The sequence below is a fragment of the Scyliorhinus canicula genome, chromosome 6 (genome assembly GCF_902713615.1).
Source record: "Scyliorhinus canicula chromosome 6, sScyCan1.1, whole genome shotgun sequence".
NCBI classification, from domain to species: Eukaryota; Metazoa; Chordata; class Chondrichthyes; order Carcharhiniformes; family Scyliorhinidae; genus Scyliorhinus; species Scyliorhinus canicula.
The window spans coordinates 85,633,149-85,653,710 of NC_052151.1; the positions used below are offsets into that span (position 1 = coordinate 85,633,149).

Below are 20,562 nucleotides of genomic sequence, written 5' to 3' on the forward strand. Positions count from 1 at the left end.
GTCACGGAAATCAGGCGGTGGGGGGAAGATTCTGGTCGGGCCTTCATCTGCTTCCCATTAGCGGGATTCAAATCAGCTTCATGCTGGCTACCAATGGTTTCTAAATCTGCCATGGTGGCACCAGCGGAAGGTACCGTTGGAAAGTCACAACGGTATCAATCCAATTTTTTTGCCTCTGCTGAATTCTCCCCTCACTCAACATTAAACCCGCTGGTGGGTGTCTGAGAGCATTCCACCAATAGGTTATTTTTGAGTTAGCTAGTTAGACGTTTCAATTTAGCATGAAATAATATTTTCAGTCGGTTTGCCGACAAGGGTTACAGAATCAAAGTTCTTCAATGAGAGTCTAATTTCCCATTGAATGCTGGTTTAACCACAAAGTTCCAGTTCATGTCAGCTAGCACTTATCTCATTTATGATTCAAGAAACCTATGACTCATTTCTCATAGTTGAGCCAGATGCAGTCAATTTTCCATCACTGAAAATATTACTTGGTAGAGAAAAACAGCAAATTGCATGTCACAAGTGACATGAGTGTAATATTTTGGGGGATTCAAGAAACTTGTTTTATCAACTTCATATGTGAAGGCATCACAAAGAATGCAGAAAAGATTCACAAGAATGGTCTCATTGTTCAGGAACGTTAGTTATGCAGCCAGAGTGGAGAAGATGAGACTGTTTACCTTGGAGAAAAGAAGGTTGAGAGGAGATTTGGTCGAGGTGTTAAAATCAAAGAGAATCGGCGGTGGGGCGGCGTGAATCCTGCCCTCACCGGCTGCCGAATTCTCCGGCGCTGTAGATTTGGCGGGGGTGGGAATCGTGCCGCATCGGGCGGTGGGCTCCCCCCGGCGATTCTCCGGGCCGTGATGGGCCAAAGGCCGGCCCATTCTATGCCTGTCCCGCCGTCGTAAATTGGAGTTGGTCCCTTACCAGCGGGACCTGGCGATGCTCCCTGAGCTGACCCAGGAGGTGCCCCCACGGTGGCCTGGCCTGCGATCGAGGCCCACCTCGGGCGGGCCTGTGCCATGGGGGCACTCTATTCCAACGTGCAGGCCGTGTAAGCCTCCGCAATGGCCGGCGCAAAGGTGAACCCCCTGCGCATGCGAGGGGATGACATCAGCAGACGCTGACGCTCCTGCGCATGCGTGGACCCGCGCCAGCCGGCGGGAGTCCCTTCGGCCCCAGCTGGCGTAGCGCCAAAGGCCTTCCACGCCGGCCGGTGGGGCACAAACCACTCCAACGCCAGCCTAGCCCCTGAAGGTGCGGAGGATTCCGCACCTTTGGGGCGGCCCGACGCCAGAGTGGTTCCCGCCACTCCACTGCGCCGTTTCTGCCCACCTCCACCCCCCCACGATTCCCGGAGAATCCTACCCCAGGTATTTACATTGTGGAAAGTTCAAAGTCACCAGAGGGCACAGATTTATACGGTACTGTTATTAGCAAAAGTAGAATGGCACGATTTAATGGAAAGGTTTCTAAGTGTGGCAGCGAGCGGAAACTGCCACGAGCTTCCTGACGCTCGGCCGTCACCAGTATCAAACGTTAAATGGACCATTTAACATGACCTCACAGTCTTCATGTCGCAAATGACTGTCCCGCTGGCTGATTCGCCGGGACCGTGCTCGCCAGCCCCCTGCTAAAAAGAGACAGCAGCGATTAAACCATTCCTGCACAGCCAATCCCACACAGCACGCAGTCATGCTACCGAGGAGACAAGTCCCACGATGCGGGGTGCCGACCTGGCCAGACTGTTGGATGTAGTCGAAAACAGATGGGATGCTCTGTTCCCCCGAGAGTCTTGGAGGGTCAGCCACAGGGCAGCTGATGCTGCATGGGAGGAAGTGGCAGCTGCTGTCAGCTTAGGGAGTGTCACCAGGAGAACTTGAACCCTGTGCCATAAGAAAGTCAACAACCTCCACCGGACTGCACTGATGGGTTTGCACCGGTCCCTGGCACCAGCACTGCCCTCCACCCCCGAAGCCCCCTCCCCGATGTGCATGTGCCTGGCATCACCCCTGCCCAGCACTATTCCATGCCCTGGCCCATCCATGTCCAGCAGTGCTGCCAATGCTGAACCCCTCCAATACTTCCATCCCCCTATACTCCCCATCCCCCCCATACATCACATCCCCTCCCTCAGACGCCCCACCACCCCCCCAACCGAAACCCCTGCCCTGCCCCTGCGATGAACGATGCATGCAGCTCCGTCTGTGTCCCCGCAAGGGAAGTTGGCCCACAACAGATGGGAGAGGGCCCAGACAGGTGCATGGGTGCTGGATATCAGAGTCCTCCCCCCCCCACCCCCTATGAGGAACGGGCCCCAGTCTCGGGGGTGACCAAGGACAGATCTGTCACCGACGTAGAGATTGGCGTATAGCACAGAGGTGAGCTTCTACCGGCCCCCATCCAGATGACCAGTTACACGTTAGTTGTGAATACCATGTAGAATGACTCATTCGTCCCACTGACCACATGTCCATTCTCCCACCGGATCCTCATCCAGGATAGTCCATCCCTCTGACTCCCGTGAGAACACTTTGGAGGGGAACTCAGAAGAGACCACCGTATTCGCGGCACAGCTGTCATCCCCACCCTCCACTAACGCAAGGTCACACACCTCGGTGTGCGACAGTAGTGGCCAGACTTCTGGGGCACATTCTGGTGAGAACTACACAGTTGCAGTTGCACATCTGGTGGGGGCAGGAATGCCCTGGCGAGGCAGGGTCTGCTGGATCTCGGGACCCAGTTGGGTCCCAACCAGAAGCTGAATCTCTGGACCAGTTTTACCCGGTGCTGATGCAGATGAATAGGACACAGTGTGACATTCAGAAGAGAGTGTCAGCTTCACTCCAATGACTGCAAGGCTGATTGGAGGAGTCCCAAAGCCTTGACGTGCAGGTGATGGTTCCAACAATGTGTGGCACCGAGGCCAACATTGCTAGTGTAGTGACTGCACTGCAAAACTTGGAGCATGACGTCCATGTCTTGAATGGTGATGGCCAAGATATGGCTCAGTCTTGGATGACCATGGCTGAGGGCCTTAACATTATGTCCCAGTTGCTGAGGGACATGCCCCAGATGCAGGTGGACATTGCCAAGGCACTCCAGAGCCTGGCCCAGTCATTGAGGCCCATCGCTGAGGGCATTGTTGACACCATGGTGCAGACAATGGGGAGCCTCCAACACTGTCACAGTAAAATGTTCACTATTAAAACATGTAACAGCTGATATATGTGAACCTTCTGTCACGTTAATCTTCAAAACGGGTCTGCCGACACCCCAACCCCTGTTGCCCTTCACTTCCCTCGGGCACAGTGGTCCAAGATCAAAATCTCCTGATGGAGACCTCATTCAGAGGATGGGTGTGAATGCGCTGTCAGCAGAAAGGCAGGAGTCAGACTTTTGCAGAAATTGAGGAGCACCAGAGCTTTCCTCAAATCAAGTTATCATCATTCTCCTGCCTTGTATGGTGACATGCTATCAATGACAACACAGGCCTGTCACCCTGGAGTGATGCTACACAGACCATTGGATGGTGAACATGGTGGTAGATGAGGGGGCAGTGTGATGGGGGGGGGGGGGGGAATGGAGAGAGGAAATGTCTCCAATGGGTGACTCTGATGAGTGTCTCTGTTGGGTGTCTCTGTTTGGTGTCTCTGTTGGGTGTCTCTGTTGGGTGTCTCTGTTGAGTGTCTCTGTTGGGTGTCTCTGTTGGGGGTCTCTCTTGGGTGTGTCTGTTGAGTGTCTCTGTTGAGTTTCTCTGTTGAGTTTCTCTGTTGGGTGTCTCTGTTGGGTGTCTCTGTTGGGTGTCTCTGTTTGGTGTCTCTGTTTGGTGCCTCTGTTGGGTGTCTCTGTTGGGTGTCTCTGTTGAGTGTCTCTGTTGGGGGTCTCTCTTGGGTGTGTCTGTTGAGTGTCTCTGTTGAGTTTCTCTGTTGGGTGTCTCTGTTTCGGTGGTCTGAGGGGGTGGCCTGATGTAGGTGGGTGAGGTGGTCTGATGGGGTGGTCTAATGGGGTGGTCTGATGGAGGTGGGTGAGGTGGTCTGATGGGGTGGTCTGATGGGGTGGTCTGATGGAGGTGGGTGAGGTGGTCTGATGGGGTGGTCTGATGGGGTGGTCTGATGGGGTAGTCTGATGGGGTGGTCTGATGGGGTGGTCTGATGGGGTGGTCTGATGGGGTGGTCTGATGGAGGTGGGTGAGGTGGGTGCCGGGTGATCCTCGTGCATGTTATTTGCGTGATGCGGGAGGATGCCCCTACTTGTCAGTGGTGGAGGGGCAGGATTGCATTGTGGGGGGAGGGGGCCTTCCGATGGACTTTGGGGTTCATCTCAGTTAATAATATAAAATAATCGCTTATTGTCACAAGTAGGATTCAATGAAGTTACTGTGAAAAGCCCCTAGTCGCTACATTCCGGCGCCTGTTTGGGGAGGCCGCTACAGGAATTGAACCCGTGCTGCTGGTCTTGATCTGCATTACAAGCCAGCTGTTAAGCCCACTGTGCTAAACCAGCCCCAGTCTGGTTATGCACTGACCCACCTCGGGGTCTAGTGTGTCAGGACCACACTTGGATAAACTTGGTGGAAAGTCTGCCCAGAGGAGTTTCCGCTGTCGGTGAATACGGGGGAGGTGATGAATTGGGCTTCTTGCCCATTAATCAAATGGAAATTGATGCAAATTGGGGCAGGTAGCACACTGAGGTCGCCGGCAGGGTATTGGAGGGTTGCGGTGGGTTTGGTGCCATTTTCCCCTCGGCTCTCCATCCTCCGCCTGATTGGGAATCCTGAAACCACCATCGGGCCAGGGAGACTCTACCCCCAGATATGGCCGACATAGGTTATGCATTGGAGGCACTAGCCTTTGGGAAAATGTTGGGAGTTTAACAGGCTGATCATCCTTCTCAATAGTACCACAGTATATCACACCGATGTGAAGTGTTCTGGTGATGAAAATTGTCTCCAATAAAGACCTAGTCCAGTGACCATACCATTACACTAGTCTGTCACTAGACTAGTAATCCAGGTGTGGAGATGCTGGCGTTGGACTGGCGTGAGCACAGTAAGGCATCTTGCAACACCAGGTTAAATCCAACAGGTTTGTTTTTAATCACTAGCTTTCGGAGCACTGCTGCTTCCTCAGTGAGCTGTGCTCCGAAAGCTACTGATTCAAAATAAACCTGTTAGTAATCCAGAGACCCAGGTAATCCTCTGGCAAGATGGCGAAATTTGAATTCAATATAAAATTGGAATTAAAAGTCTAACAATGACCATGAAACCATTGTCAAATGTCATAAAAACCCATCTGGTTCACTAATGTCCTTTAGGGAAGGAAATCTGTCGTCCCTATCTGGTCTGGCCTACATTGTGATTTCAGATCCACAGCAATGTACATTTGGAGAGTCGTTCTCTGTATAAACTTCTAAATTTCAACATCAGGAAAGTGGGGGGGGGGTGGTCACCCACGCAATGGGGGGGGGGTCAGCCACGCAATGGGGGGGTCAGCCACACAATGGGGGGGGGGTCACCCAGGCAATAAGGGTCCCTGGATGGTCAGCCTCTGGACAGGGTGGTACTCTGGCCTCCCTGATGCCACCCGGGCACCGTGCAAGTGCCACCCAGACACCCTGCAGTGTTAGGGTGCCCAGATGACACTGCCCGGTTGGCAGTGCCAAGGTGCCCAAGTGGAATCATGCCTGTGCCTTGCACATATAAGGTGGAGTGCGGGAAGCTTGATGACCCCTTTATTGGGGTTTTAGGGGGTCCTGGGGCTGCGGTTGGGTGGGGTTGGTTCTAGAGATTTTAAAATGTCTCCCGGGGACTAAGTGCAGCCTCGGTGGGGCATTCCTCACCTAAGACCAGAAATGAAGCAGAATCCCGTTTAATAGCAGTGTCATTCTCGGCGCTGCCAACATCGAGAAACACCCGAATAAACGGACTCTGTTTCATTTCCGTTAAAATGCATTCTGTTTTTCTGGAACTTCAAACTGTAACAGAACAAGAGTTAAAGTTAGTGTAATACATTGAAACTGATAATAGTAAGGGCAGCTTGGCTGGAGATGATTATGCTTATTGGCCTCTGTGTTCATGTTGCTGTTAGTGAACCTAAGTTGCACTACAATTGAAGGTTCTCACCAGTGGGAGGGTGGAACTTCAAATGCATACCGCCTCATTATAAAAATGCAACTCTCTACTATAAACACAGTGTGGGATGATACACAAATAAACACCAGCTGTTTTCTCACCAAGATAGCTCGTCTTGCTTTTAAACTTTCCCTTTTGTCGCCACAGTAGCTAGGTGGTTAGCACTGTTGCTTCACAACGTCAGGGTCCCAGGTACGATGCCCGGCTTTGGGCACTGTCTGTGCGGAGTCTGCATGTTCTCCCCGTGTCTGCCTGGGTTTCCTCTGGGTACCCACGTTTCTGGTACTGAAAGACGTGCTGTTCGGTGAATTGGACATTCTGAATTCTCCCTCAGTGTTACCCGAACAGGCGCCAGAGTGTGGTGACTCGGGGATTTTCACAGTAATTTCATTGCAGTGTTAATGTAAGCCTACTTGTGACACTAATAAAGATTATTAATAATGGCATTATGCTACAGATAACAATCTCAAACTTGTCAGGTACAATGCAAAATTGGCAGACCAGAATTACACTACTGGTTATTGCTACACCTCTGGATTTCAGTGGTGAAGCAGTATGCCTTTGCATAGATGTAAGCTATTACCTTAGCAACTAATCCTTAGTTGTCGCATTGCTTCTTTCTTTTAAAAAAAAATCTTTATTGTCACAAGTAGGCTTACATTAACACTGAAATGAAGTTACTGTGAAAAATCCCCAGTCGACACATTCCGGTGACCCAATCCGGGAATCGAACCTGGGACACTGGAGCTAAGAAGAAACAGTGCTACCCACTGTGCTACCATGCTGCCCAAGAGTCAAAAATAAGTGTATGAAGTTCTAAGTATGCCTAATGGACTCCTAAGAATTTTATAATGGGGGGTTTTGTACTGGGCTGTAGTTAAACTATACCAAGCGCATGCCACTAATGGCATGAGACTACCACAATTCTTATTTCAGTGTGTTTGGCTGTCAGGTTCCTAATCTGATTCCTATATTATGCTGCCAGCTTGTTTTGTCATGCATTCAAGACCTTTGTGCAACAGTGATCATACACAGCAGTCTTAGTTAATTTATAAAACACACAATGCCACATGTAAGGCGTTTTGTTAAATTTACGGTTAAAAACAGTTTATTTACTCCTAATTAGCATTTATTTATATTTATACATTACAAATATTCCAAAATGGCATTCTTGCATCAATAAAGCAATCCATGTTCTGTTAAAAAGTGGAGGAAAATCTGATCGACTGGCTGAGTTTGGTCATTGAGATTTTAAGAACTATTCAATGTCTGTTTAAAGCATCTGCCACATGAAAATGGGATGTGTTACCTGCAACAATGGCAATTCCAACACAAATGAGGAAAACAAAAAGATATAGGACTGCTATCGCACACTTGATCCCCGCCATTGAATTCCAGTGATGACAAAAATTGCTTGCTGTCCTTCGCCTTCCGGCTGGCCCTTAAGTAAAGGAAATAAACAGTTAGTGGTTGTCCCTTTTCCCCCTTGCCACAATTGACTTCTGTTAGCTGGTGACACATTGCCATAAATACTGTACACATCCTGTTAACAGTGTGAAATTATCTACATAAGAATTCCTTCACAATGCCACCATGACAGAGTGAGTGTTAAACATGTAGTTCTCCTTCTAATTACTGAACCCTCTTTAGCAATGAAGCGTGGCGGTGCATTAATACTTGTAAGAATCCATGGGCATTCTCTCCTCATATTTTGATAAAAAATATTTATACATAAATGAAAAATATATTCATTTAAATTTACAATAGGTTTAACAAATAACAGATTTTTTATTTTTTAAGAGCATTTTGCACCCAACTATTTAAGGTTAGTCCCTACAGTGGGTAGACATTAAACAGAGGTTTCTCAATTTATGCCCCTTGTAACTCCAGTGAAAGATCAGTGAAAACTCTGGAGTGATGGCGCAAACAGCTGTGTATGCATTTCTCTGGGGCTTTTACTGAACTTGCACCAAGACTATGTACCCAGATGATTAGGGCAACAGCATGTGTAAACAAATAATGAATATGCTACATTAGACATACAGGTTTAATAAAAAGACTGGGTGCGATTCAGCGGAGCATCGTGAATCCCAATGCAGACCTCTCGTGAGATTAAACAGCCTTGTCCCGACACCATGTCAGGCATGACGAGGCCGCTGAATCGCACCCAGTGTTTTTTCCATAGCAATCATGTGTGCCAAATTGCAGCATTTTAACAATAATAATCGCTTATTGTCACAAGTAAGCTTCAATAAAGTTACTGTGAAAAGCCCCTAGTCCACCATTGGTTGAGAAATGACTGAGAACATAGCGAAGAGGTTATAAAATATACATTCATATCTATTTTGCGCTTTGGTCTATATTCTTAAAAGTTGTCAAAAACAATTATAAAAATTACACTAGTACCAGAATTATGATTGCCAACTGGAATTAGAAAGAAGCAAAGGATTTGTATATACATAGTGCCTTACATGATCTCAGGTCACCTCAAAGCAATTTACATCCAATGACGTCTCACTCTTTTAATGTCACCCAACATGTGTACATAACAACACAGAAGCCAGGACCAAACCGTGAAACTATTCACTTTTTCAATAGTTGCACTAAAAATATTACTTATCCAATAACTTGTATTAAGTTACATTAATGTGAAAAATGGTAACTCTATTCTGAAAAATTGATTAGTCGGATAGTTTAATTTAAATTACTTTGAAGCGTGAACAGTATTGGATCTCACATAGTGCTGAATAGAGTTTACAGAACCCTCTGCCCAATCAGTTTATGTCAATATTTATGTTGCACATGAACCTCCTCCCATCCAACTATATCGGCATCACATTTATGATTTTCTAGTTTTGTATTAAATGTCCTATTCACCTCATTACTCAGATTGGCAAATGCTAGGAAGTGGCAGAGTCAACGCTGGCATCACTGTTCACCATTTTCATTAATATAATAATTATTATATTTTGAACTCTAGATCGGCAACACAATTTGAAAACTTGCAGTTGGCACCAAATTGGGCAGTGTAGTTATTGCCGAGGAGGACTTGGTGACAAAATACAGGAGAACATTAACAAACTTGCAGAATAACTGTGTAACTCTCAAATGAACTTCAATATAGATGAGTGCCAGGAAATACATTTTGGTAGGAAGAATGCGGAGGCACAGAATTCTTGGAGAATAAGGAGTGAATTTTTGGGGTCCCCTCAAAGACGAATAATGTGGGAGGGGAGCCCTGAAGATACCGGCGCTGGGCACCTAGTCAATTTCAAGGCAGGAATCCCGCTCCTCCTCCAATTAAGGCCAGTTAACACTATTGAAAAGCTCATTTGGAGTTTGTTGATGGGAGAGGCTGGAATATTTTTTAAATAATCTTTATTGTCATAATAGGTTTACATTAACACTGCAATGAAGTTACTGTGAAAGGCCCCTAGTCACCAAATTCCGGCGCCTGTTCGGGTACACAGGGAGAAATCAGAATGTCCAAATTACCTAACAGCACATGGGAGGAAACCGGAACACCCGGAGGAAACCCACGCAGACACGGGGAGAACATGCAGACTCCGCACGGACAGTGACCCAAGCCAGGAATCAAACCTGGGACCCTGGCGCTGTGAAGCAATAGTGCTAACTTACTATGCTACCATGCTGCCCATGTAACAACATGACAAGGTTTTAGAAGCTATCAGTTTCAGAACCGCTGAAGGGAGGTGGGTACTCAGTAGGGGACTAGTTATGGCTGCCCTGGGTTATTGCCCCAGCTGCAGAAGAGGGGCAAAGAGGAACTTAGCACTTAATAATATCACTGTAGAGGTGACAGGGAGAGTAGGTACTCAGTACCAGGGCTTTGAAAGGGCAAATGACCATGGGACAAGGTTGCCATGGACAAGTGAGCAGCAACATCCTTCACAGGAAGGCCAGAATCCTGGGCATCAGAAAGGCTACTGAGGCCAAACACTCAGCACTGGATTGGCTGCTGAAGGTGGAACTACCTAGAGATGACTGATAACCTGTGCCACAGTAGATTAGAAATCTCCGGACAGATATTCGCAGACATCATCACTGAAGATCTCGCACCTCACAGCACTGGTCGCCATTCTTTGGCAAAGTCACCACGGCTTTGAACTTCTTCACTTCTGACTCTTTCCAAGGATCATTTGTAACCTTAGTGGTATCTCAAAAATAGTTTCACACCGCTGTACCTTGGAGATCACTGATGCCCTCTGTACCAGAGCTGGACAGAACATTCATTTAATGAAAGATACAGCCTCACAGGGAGAGTGGGCATTGTGTCTCACCTTGACTACTGGATTCTTTCAGGTTTAGGGCATACCCAAATGTACCCATGTGGCCATCAAGACACCAAGGCACCAAGTGGCCAGCCAGTGAGATCAGTGAGCCAGTGAGGAAGGGCCTCCATTTCCTCAATGCCCAACTGGTCTGTGACCACAACAAGAGCTTCTTCCTTGTATGTGCTAATTTTCCTGGCAGTTAACTGGCAGCTACCATGATCCCTTCATTCGTCACAGTCCAGGTGGCCTTAGATCTACACTCCAACCCCCAAAGTCCATGGATGTATCCTGGGGGGGGCAAGGGAAATTCTTAGTCCACAGAATCCTCTACAGGAGCCCCAGGGGTGCAGACGAAATACAAGCTATGCCACTTGCTCAGCGTGGTAATTAGTGAGCAGGCCATCAGTCTTCCGAATATGCAATTCCAGTGCCTGACTTAGTGGGGCGCTGCCCTACAATACCCACTTGTGAGGGCCTTGGCCATTATGGTGGTCAGCTGTGCTCTCTATAACATGGTTCTCCAGAGGTGTGGATGTTGAGGACAGTGAAGACCTGAAAGAAGACAGCTCATTGGGAGAGGTAAGAGAGAAGGGGGAATTGGAAAAGTAGGAAGGAACTTAAGCAAGAAGTCAGGAGGGTTAAAAGGGGTCACAAAAAGTCATTGGCAAATAGGGTTAAGGAAAATCCCAAGGCTTTTTACACGTACATAAAAAGCAAGAGGGTAGCCAGGGAAAGGGTGGGCCCACTGAAGGACAGGGAGGGAATCTATGTGTGGAGCCAGAGGAAATGGGCGAGGTACTAAATGAATACTTTGCATCAGTATTCACCAAAGAGAAGGAATTGGAGGATGTTGAGCCTTGATAAGGGTGTGTAGATAGCCTGGGTCACATTGAGATCCAAAAAGATGAGGTGTTGGGCGTCTTGTAAAATATTACGGTGGATAAGGCCCCAGGGCCTGATGGGATCTACCCCAGAATACCGAAGGAGGCAAGAGAGGAAATTGCTGAGGCCCTGACAGAAATCTTTGGATCCTCAATGTCTTCAGGTGATGTCCTGAAGTACTGGAGAATAGCCAATGTTGTTTCTTTGTTTAAGAAGGGTAGCAAGGATAATCCAGGGAACTACAGGTCGGTGAGCCTTACGTCAGTGGTAGGGAAATTACTGGAGAGAATTCTTTTAGACAGGATCTACTCCCGTTTGGAAGCAAATGGACGTATTAGCAAGAGGCAGCACGGTTTTGTGACGGGGAGGTCGTGTCTCATTAACTTGATAGAGTTTTTCAAGGGGGTCACAAAGATGATTGATGCAGGTAGGGTAGTGGATGTTGTCTATATGGACTTCAGTAAGGCCTTTTACAAGGTCCCTCATGGCAGACTGGTACAAAAGGGGAAGTCACATGGGATCAGGGGTGAGCTGGCAAGATGGATACAGAACTGGCTAGGTCATAGAAGGCAGAGAGTAGCAATAGAACATAGAACATAGAACAGTACAGCACAGAACAGGCCCTTCGGCCCTCGATGTTGTGCCGAGCAATGATCACCCTACTCAAACCCACGTATCCACCCTATACCCGTAACCCAACAACCCCCCCCTTTAACCTTACTTTTTAGGACACTACGGGCAATTTAGCATGGCCAATCCACCTAACCCGCACATCTTTGGACTGTGGGAGGAAACCGGAGCACCCGGAGGAAACCCACGCACACACGGGGAGGACGTGCAGACTCCGCACAGACAGTGACCCAGCCGGGTATTGAACCTGGGACCCTGGAGCTGTGAAGCATTTATGCTAACCTCCATGCTACCGTGCTGCCCAATGGAAGGTGCTTTTCCGATTGGAGGGCTGTGACTAGTGGTGTTCCGCAGGGATCAGTGCTGGGACCTTTGCTGTTCGTAGTATATATAAATGATTTGGAGGAAAATATAACTGCTCTGATTAGTAAGTTTGTGGACGACACTAAGGTTGGTGGAATTGCGGATAGCGATGAGGACTGTCAGAGGATACAACAGGATTTAGATCGTTTGGAGACTTGTGCGGAGAGATGGCAGACGGAGTTCAATCTGGACAAATGTGAGGTAATGCATTTTGCAAGGTCTGATGCAGGTTGGGAATATACAGTGAATGGTAGAACCGTCAAGAGTATTGAAAGTCAGAGAGATCTAGATGTACAGGTCCACAGGTCACTGAAAGGGGCAACACAGGTGGAGATGGTAGTCAAGAAGGCATACGGCATGCTAGCCTTCATTGGCTGGGGCATTGAGTATAAAAATTGGCAAGTCATGTTGCAGCTGTATAGAACCTTAGTTGGGCCACACTTGGAGTATAGTGTTCAATTCTGGTCGCCACACTACCAGAAGGATGTGGAGGCTTTAGAGAGGGTGCAGAAGAAATTTACCAGGATGTTGCCTGGTATGGAGGGCATTAGCTATGAGGAGCGGTTGAATAAACTCGGTTTGTTCTCACTGGAACGACAGAGGTTGAGGGGCGACCTGATAGAGGTCTACAAAATTATGAGGGGCATAGACAGAATGGATAGTCAGAAGCTTTTTCCCAGGGTAGAGGGGTCAATTACTGGGGGGCAAGGTTTAGAGGAGATGTACGAGACCAGTTGTTTACACAGAGGGTAGTGGGTGCTTGGAACTCACTGCCAGAGGAGGTGATGGAAGCAGGGACGATAGTGACATTTAAGGGGCAGCTTGACAAATACATGAATAGGATGGAAATAGAGGGATACGAACCCAGGAAGTGCAAAAGATTTTAGTTTAGAGGGGCAGCATGGTCGGCACAGGCTTGGAGGGCCAAAGGGCCTATTCCTGTGCTGTACTTTTCTTTGTTCTTTGTTCTTTGTAATTGGCGAGGAGGGAGATGATGCATCATGGGTACCTCTATGTGCAGCATTATCACTCTCCCCTCCAATTCCACATTCTAACCACTCTCCGGATAAAGAGGTCTCCCCCAATCCCTCATAAGGTTTATTGATGTCCAACAAATATTTGTAATTCCTGCCATCCATGACCTTGTTTTGCTGGTCTGTATGTTTTGCAGAAATAGATAGTTATTTAATGTTGTGACATTTGGTACACTTTTTAAGACATTTATAGGCATAATTATTTAAAGTGTTATTTTTTGGGAGAATTCGAATAGGTACATTTGGTGTAAACTAAAGTGCTGCCATAGCAACTAAAAAGATGCCTTTATTTGTTTAACAAAAAAGCAGTACACTGAAGTTGTCAATGAATGGCACATTTCACGGCTTTTATAAACAGGAGTTCCAAATCATCAAATTAACTTGTCAGCCAGAACACTTCAACATCAAATCAAAATAAGGGGCGGGATTCTCCCCCCCCCCCCCCCCCCCCCCACCGCCGGGTCAGCGAATTATCGGGGGGGGGGGGGGGGGGGGTCAGCGTGAATCCCGTCCCCGCAGGCTGCCAAATTCTCTGGCGCCGGGGATTTGGCGGGGGCGGGAATCGCGGCCTCCCCGGCGATTCTCTGGCCCGCGATGGGCCGAGTGGCCGCCCGTTTTCGGTCAGTCCCGCCGGCATATATTACACCAGGTATTTGCCGTTGGGACGCACCGGAGTGGTTCACACCACTCCCCGGCGCCGGGACCCTCCGCCCCACCAGGTAGGGGAGAATCCCGCCCAAGGTTTCTTCATTTAGCATGTTGCCTGAAACATGTTGACAAACTGAAATACATTAGGAGAGGAAAAGCTACAAAATTATTTTTTTTGCTTGATCTTTAGCTCCATAGAAGCCAAGGAAGTTTATTTAAAAAATGGAATCTTTCACCTCCAAAGGCTGTTAACTCTGCTTAAATTCAGTTCCATAGGTTTTGCATATCACTCAAAGAGCTATTATTCATGGCTGGGTTTTTACCATGACCTTGACATGATCAAACCTGATAGGCTACAGGTGTTACAGCAGCTAAGCCTGACTGTGTCCTAGCCTGCTCTCTCTGCATCACAGTTGCTGGATCAACATTGTAGTTACGGCCCGATGTACAGTCACTTAGCCTGACAATACCCTTGCAGAGAGATAACTTGAGCAGTTCCATCAACAGTAAAGCACAATTGTAGGCAACTTTGAATGTCACAAAGGCCCTGCCAATGTCTGTCAACGTGACTACAACCCTGAATGTTAATGAGTGGGCATCAGCAGCTACATTCAAATAACAGTCTCGATACAGCAAACAGAAGCCTGTGCTTTAGTTCGTAGAAACAATCCCTTTCATTCCTTTCCCACTGAACAGCAACTGCCACATGGCAAGCCTTCCCAGGTGTTATCCAACTGCTGGATTTCTGAAGGTACATAGATTGATTACAGTCTGTGTTCTTCTGTTCAAAGTGTTCTTAATTACTTTCGTTGGCAGGCTTCTGAGGTAGGGTTAAACATCAATTTTCTTCAACAAAGAGTAACCACATCTAAAATGAAGCTTCATTCTTGCCACAAGGCTGTAATGGGCATGTAATTAATCACAATGGGCATGTAATTTTACATCACTTCCCCAAGGTAATGTGAATGGTCTCCTTTACATAGTCACATTAACAATTTATTCTGCATCACCCCCCAAGAGACAATCAGTCTACCCATTTGTGTTCTCAGCTCTCTACAAGGAGATTGAGAATTCAAGCTCTCCATGCATTCTCTCAAACTGTGTTAGGTAGAATAAGAATTGTCAGAGGATAGCAATTCAACATCCAGGCCACCTTCCAGGTCTCCTGAAGAACTGGTCAACTCTGTAGAAGGTCTCTTGCTTGAAGAAACGAGTGCAGTCCTGTTGCTTCACATTACATTGCTTTCTGTCTCCACAAGATGGGATCATGGATGTGATATGTGCTCAATAACTCGGCCTTGACAACATTGATCATGAATCCACACTGATCCTTGAGGCTGGTCCATAGGTAGTTTGTGTACTCTGTGGCATTGATTGGAGCATTACTGATCCTCCTTTTCCCACACCTCATTCAAAGCTGCTGCTCTCAGACATGGCATGGCCAGGCAGAAGAGGAGGACGTTGAGTCCTCAAACTCCTTCCCATTAAAAGCACACTTGGAGCCAGACTGTTCCAAACTGATTGTGGTAGTCACCACTGTTTTATTGTATATATCACATATGAGATGTATTACGGTAAGGCCCCTGTACTACAGGTCCGGGCTAGATCCCGTTTGGTGGAGTATAAATGTGTGGGCTCTCCGAGCTGCAGCCATTTCAGCAGCAGCTGCGGGAAGCCACACATCTCTGGGTAATTGATGGAACCATCAATTCACTAGACACGTGCTTTAAGATATGAACAGTGGTTTTAATCTACTTACAACAGAGCCAGCCTGTTCCGCGTTGAACTATCGATGAACTGAACGACTGGCTCTGAGCATTGGTATTTATACAGCAGTCCAGGGGTAGGTGTCATGGGCGGAGCCAAGGGTGGAGCCCTGTACAAACTCCTAAGCATTCCCAGTGCTACTCCCCCTAGTGGTTGGGCAACGCAACTGTGCTTACAAATGCATGGCCTCATGTATCTACAATACAGTGTGAATTACGGAGTTACATTCACCACATTGACCCCCTACAAAAAAAATCAAGTCCGGCGGGGGTGGTGGTCTACAAAGTAAGTCTGTCTGGTGGTCGGACTGTCCGCTGTGATCTGCGGAGCACCGGGGTTGCAGCCTCTTGCGGTGGCTGGACGGGTATTGTAGGTTGGGGTACGATGGCGGAGTCCAGGGAAGATCCCATCCGAGCTCCATACCCGTCTGGTTCGACTGGGGACTGAGGGCGCTGGAGGTTAGCCGGTGTGGGCGCGCGGAACAGATGGAGCGAGCTAGTGGGCTCAGTGGGCTCGGAAGTGCGAGGGGGCGGCTGGGTTGCGCGGAACCGATGCAGTGAACTAGTGGGCTCGGGAGCCCGAGGGGGCAGCAGGGTGGGGTGTAGGGTGAGTGGTGCATCTGTAGTGATAGAGGGGATGCTGGACCCGGCGAGTGCAAGGTCCCAGAGGGATACGGTGTGCTAACGACCGTCGGGGAATTCAACAAAGGCGTACTGGGGGTTGGAGTGAAGCAAGCGCACCTTCTCAACAAGGGGGTCGGTTTTGTGCGCCCTGACGTGCTTCCTCAGGAGTACAGGGCCCGGTGTCTTCAGCCTTGCTGGAAGTGAGACCCCCATGGTAGTGCCCCTGGAAAAAATGAAGAGCCTCTCGTGAGGGGTCTGCTTGGTCGTTGTGCATAAGAGGGACCTAATAGCGTGGAGCGCATCTGGGAGGACTTCCTGCCAATGGGAGACTGGGAGATTCCTGGACTGGAGGGTCAGTAGGACGGTCTTCCAGACCGTCGCATTCTCCCTCTCCACCTGTCCTAATGACTGTGTGGGAGGTCATGTTGGGGCACGGAATAGCAAATGGGAAGCGGGAGAACTCATCTATGACGTTTAAGGAGTAAACGTTCTTGTTAGTTGAGGGGAGTGGCCCTTTGAAATCGATCGCGAGGCGTTCAAAGGGCCTAGAAGCCTTGACCAGGTGGGCCCTGTCTGGTATAAAAAAGTGCGGTTTGCACTCCGACCAGATCGGGCAGTCTCTGGTGACGGCTTTTACCTCCTCAGTGGAGAAAGGCAGATTTCGGGCTTTGATGTAGTGGGCAAGCCGGGTGACCCCCCGGGTGGCAGAGGTCGTTGTGGATGATTTTCAGGCTGTCGATCTGCGCGCTGGCGCATGTCCCGCGGGATAGGGCATCTGGGGGCTCGTTGAGCTTCCCCGGTCGATTCTTAATATCATAGTTATAGGTGGAGAGTTCGATCCTCCACCGCAGGATATTATCGTTTTTAATCTTGCCCCTTTGCGAGTTGTCAAACATGAAGGCAACCGATCTTTGGTCGGTGATGAGGGTGAACCTCCTACCTGTGAGGAAGTGCCTCCAGTGACAAATAGCCTCCACAATGGCTTGTCCTTCCTTTCGACTGCCGAGTGTCGGAGTTCCGAAGCAGAGAGGGTACGGGAGAAGAATGCGACTGGTCTCCCTGCCTGATTTAATGTGGCTGCAAGAGCTATCTCTGAGGCATCGCTCTCAACCTGAAAGGGGGTGGATTCATCCACCGCCCGCATGGCCGCTTTGGCGATGTCCTCCTTGATGCAGTTGAAGGCCTGGCGCGCCTCAGCTGACAGGGGAAATAGTGTGGCCTTAAAGAGTGGGCGGGCTTTGTCCGCATATTGAGGGACCCACTGGGCGTAATACGAAAAGAATTCCAAGCACTGTTTGAGGGCCTTGGGACAATGAGGGAGAGGGAGTTCTAAGAGGGGGCGCATACGGTCCGGGTCGGGACCCAGGACTCCGTTTTCCACAACATAGCCGAGGATGGCTAGTCTGGTCGTGCGGAAAACGCATTTCTCCTTGTTATAGGTGAGGTTTAGTTTCTGAGCCGTCTGGAGAAAACGGTAGAGGTTGGCGTCGTGGTCCTGCTGATCATAGCCGCAGATGGTAACGTTATCCAAGTACGGGAATGTGGCCCGCAGCCCGTACTGGTCCACCATTCGGTCCATTGCTCATTGGAACACTGAAACCCCATTAGTGACGCCGAAGGGAACCCGGAGGAAATGGAAGAGGCGGCCATCGGCCTCGAATGCCGTGTAGTGGTGGTCCTCCGGGCGGATTGGGAGCTGGTGGTATGCAGACTTCAGATCCACCGTGGAAAAAATTCAATACTGGGCGATCTGGTTAGCCATGTCTGCAATCCTGGGGAGGGGGTACACGTCAAGGAGCGTAAACCTATTGATGGTCTGACTATTGTCTACGACCATGCGGAATTTTTCCCCGGTCTTGACGACCACCACCTGAGCTCTCCAGGGGCTGTTGCTGGCCTCTATGATCCCCTCACTGAGGAGCCTTCGGACCTCCGACCGGATGAACACCCTATCCTGCAGGCTGTACCGCCTGCTGCGAGTGGCTACGGGTGTACAGTCCGGGATGAGGTTGGCAAAGAGAGGAGGGGGGGAGATTCGCAACGTGGCTAGGCTGCAGATAGTGAGTGGGTGTAGGGGTCCGCCGAAACTGAGGGTGAGACTCTTGAGATTACACTGGAAATCAAGGCCTAATAAGAGTGGGGCGCAGAGTTCGGGCAGGACGTAGAGCTGGAATTTGGCATAGCTAGCGGCTTGGATCGTGAGCGTCGCGGCGGTGCGCCCTTGGATCTGGACAGAGTGGGAGCCCGAAGCGAGGGAGATAGTTTGCCGTGCGGGGAAAACGGGGAGCGAACAGCGTCTTACCAGATCTGGGTGTATGAAGCTCTCAGTGCTCCCGGAGTCGAAAAGGCACGGCGTGCTGTACCCGTTAATTTGGACCGTCGCCATCGAGATTCGCAGATGCTTCGGTTGCGATTGGTCCAGAGTGACTGCGCTGAGTTGCGGGTAGTCGGGAGCTTGATCAGCTGTGCTGGAATGGCCCCGTGATGACTGCCCTCTGAGTTCGTAGTCGTCGAGGTGAGTTTCAGAGTTTGAAGGGGATGGATCCCAAGATGGCTACCCCCATGAGTCGCACATGGCCGGCCGCATGGAGGAGGATTGCCAAGAATAGGCTCAGTTTCTGCTCCTCTGTTGTTTCGGCTGTGCTTGCTTCCGCCAGGTAGGCTTTAAAACACCGCAGCCAATGAGAAAAAATTTATTTTGCCTCTGCATCCTGCGGGTCGAGTTCCAGTCGCTCAGGCTTGAGGGCTGATTCCATGATTGATCCTGACTGTTTCTTAAGTAGATTAAATTAATGGAACCATCAATTCACTAGACACGTGCTTTAAGATATGAACAGTTGTTTTAATCTACTTACAACAGAGCCAGCCTGTTCTGCGTTGAACTCTCGATGAACTGAACGACTGGCTCTGAGCATTGGTATTTATACAGCAGTCCAGGGGGAGGCATCGTGGGTGGAACCAAGGGTGGAGCCCTGTACAAACTCCTAAGCATTCCCAGCGCTACTCCCCCTAGTGGTTGGGCAACGCGACTGCGCTTACAAATGCCTGGTCTCATGTATATACAATACAGTGTGAATTACGGAGTTACATTCACCACAGTAATAAAGCCTCGATTACACTCTCATCTCGTCGTAATTGATAGTGCATCAATTTATTACGCAGAGATTTTCCAACGATGGATCTTCGCATCAAGCCTGATCACCTGCAGGTGCACCCTCAAGCAGACAACGCCAAGTCGGCCTTCGTACATTGGCTAGCTTGCTTTGAAGCATACATGGGATCTGCGACAGAACCACCCTCAGAGCCACAGAAGCTCCAGATCCTGTACACGTGGCTGAGCTCCGATATCTTTCCCCTCATCCGGGACGCGCCTACCTACACTGAGGCCATGGTGCTACTGAAGGAGAACTACGCTCAGCAGACCAACAAAATCTACGCCAGGCACCTCATGTCCACGTGGCATCAACTCTTTTTCTGGTGTGCCATGCACGCCCTGGCAAGGGACTTTGATTGCCAGGCCATTTCGGTCGTTGAACATGCTGAACTTCTAATTAGAGACGTGTTCGTTACGGGTCACCTTACATAGGGTCACCTTACATCCGCCAGCACCTCTTAGAAGGGGCTACCCTTGACCTCGCAGCGACCAAGAAACTAGCGATCTCACTCACAGTCGCCTCCCGCAATGTACAGGCATATGTCCCCAATCACACGGCCCATCCCTCCTGGGCATCGTGGAGCCCGCCCGCGAACACCCCATTGTGGACCCCACCAGCGACCTCCCCCAGCCAACCCCAGGCCTGCGTCGTGCGGCAGCCAACCAACCCTGGGGGACCTAAGTGCTACTTCTGCGGACAGACAAAACATCCCCGGCAGCGCTGCCCGGCGCGGAGCGCCCTCTGCAAGGCCTGCGGGACATATTGCTGCTGTGTGCCAGACCCGCACGATCACCGCTATTGTCCCTGTACCCCCCCACGTGCAACCCACGGGCGCTGCCATCTTCCTCGTCTCAGACTATGTGCGGCCCGTGGGTGCCACCATCTTGCCTGCCTCAGGACACGTGCGGCCCATGGGCGCTGCCATCTTTAATGCCGCCCGCCACCTTCATCCCTTCAGGACCCCTACTTGTCGGGCACCTCATTGGGCCGCTCATTGCCTGCTACCGCCGCCGATCAGCCGCATCTTGC

General features: G+C 49.5%; 1 protein-coding gene across 1 annotated transcript in view; it reads right to left on the minus strand.

Moving 5' to 3' along the window:
• Positions 1–20,562, minus strand: part of scara5 (scavenger receptor class A, member 5 (putative)) — a 160,591-nt gene that overhangs the window by 113,277 nt on the left and 26,752 nt on the right. Inside the window, exon 3 of the mRNA XM_038799611.1 lies at positions 7,446–7,577. Within this exon, the coding sequence (XP_038655539.1) occupies positions 7,446–7,577 (132 nt within the window). The remainder of the gene's footprint in view (positions 1–7,445; positions 7,578–20,562) is intronic.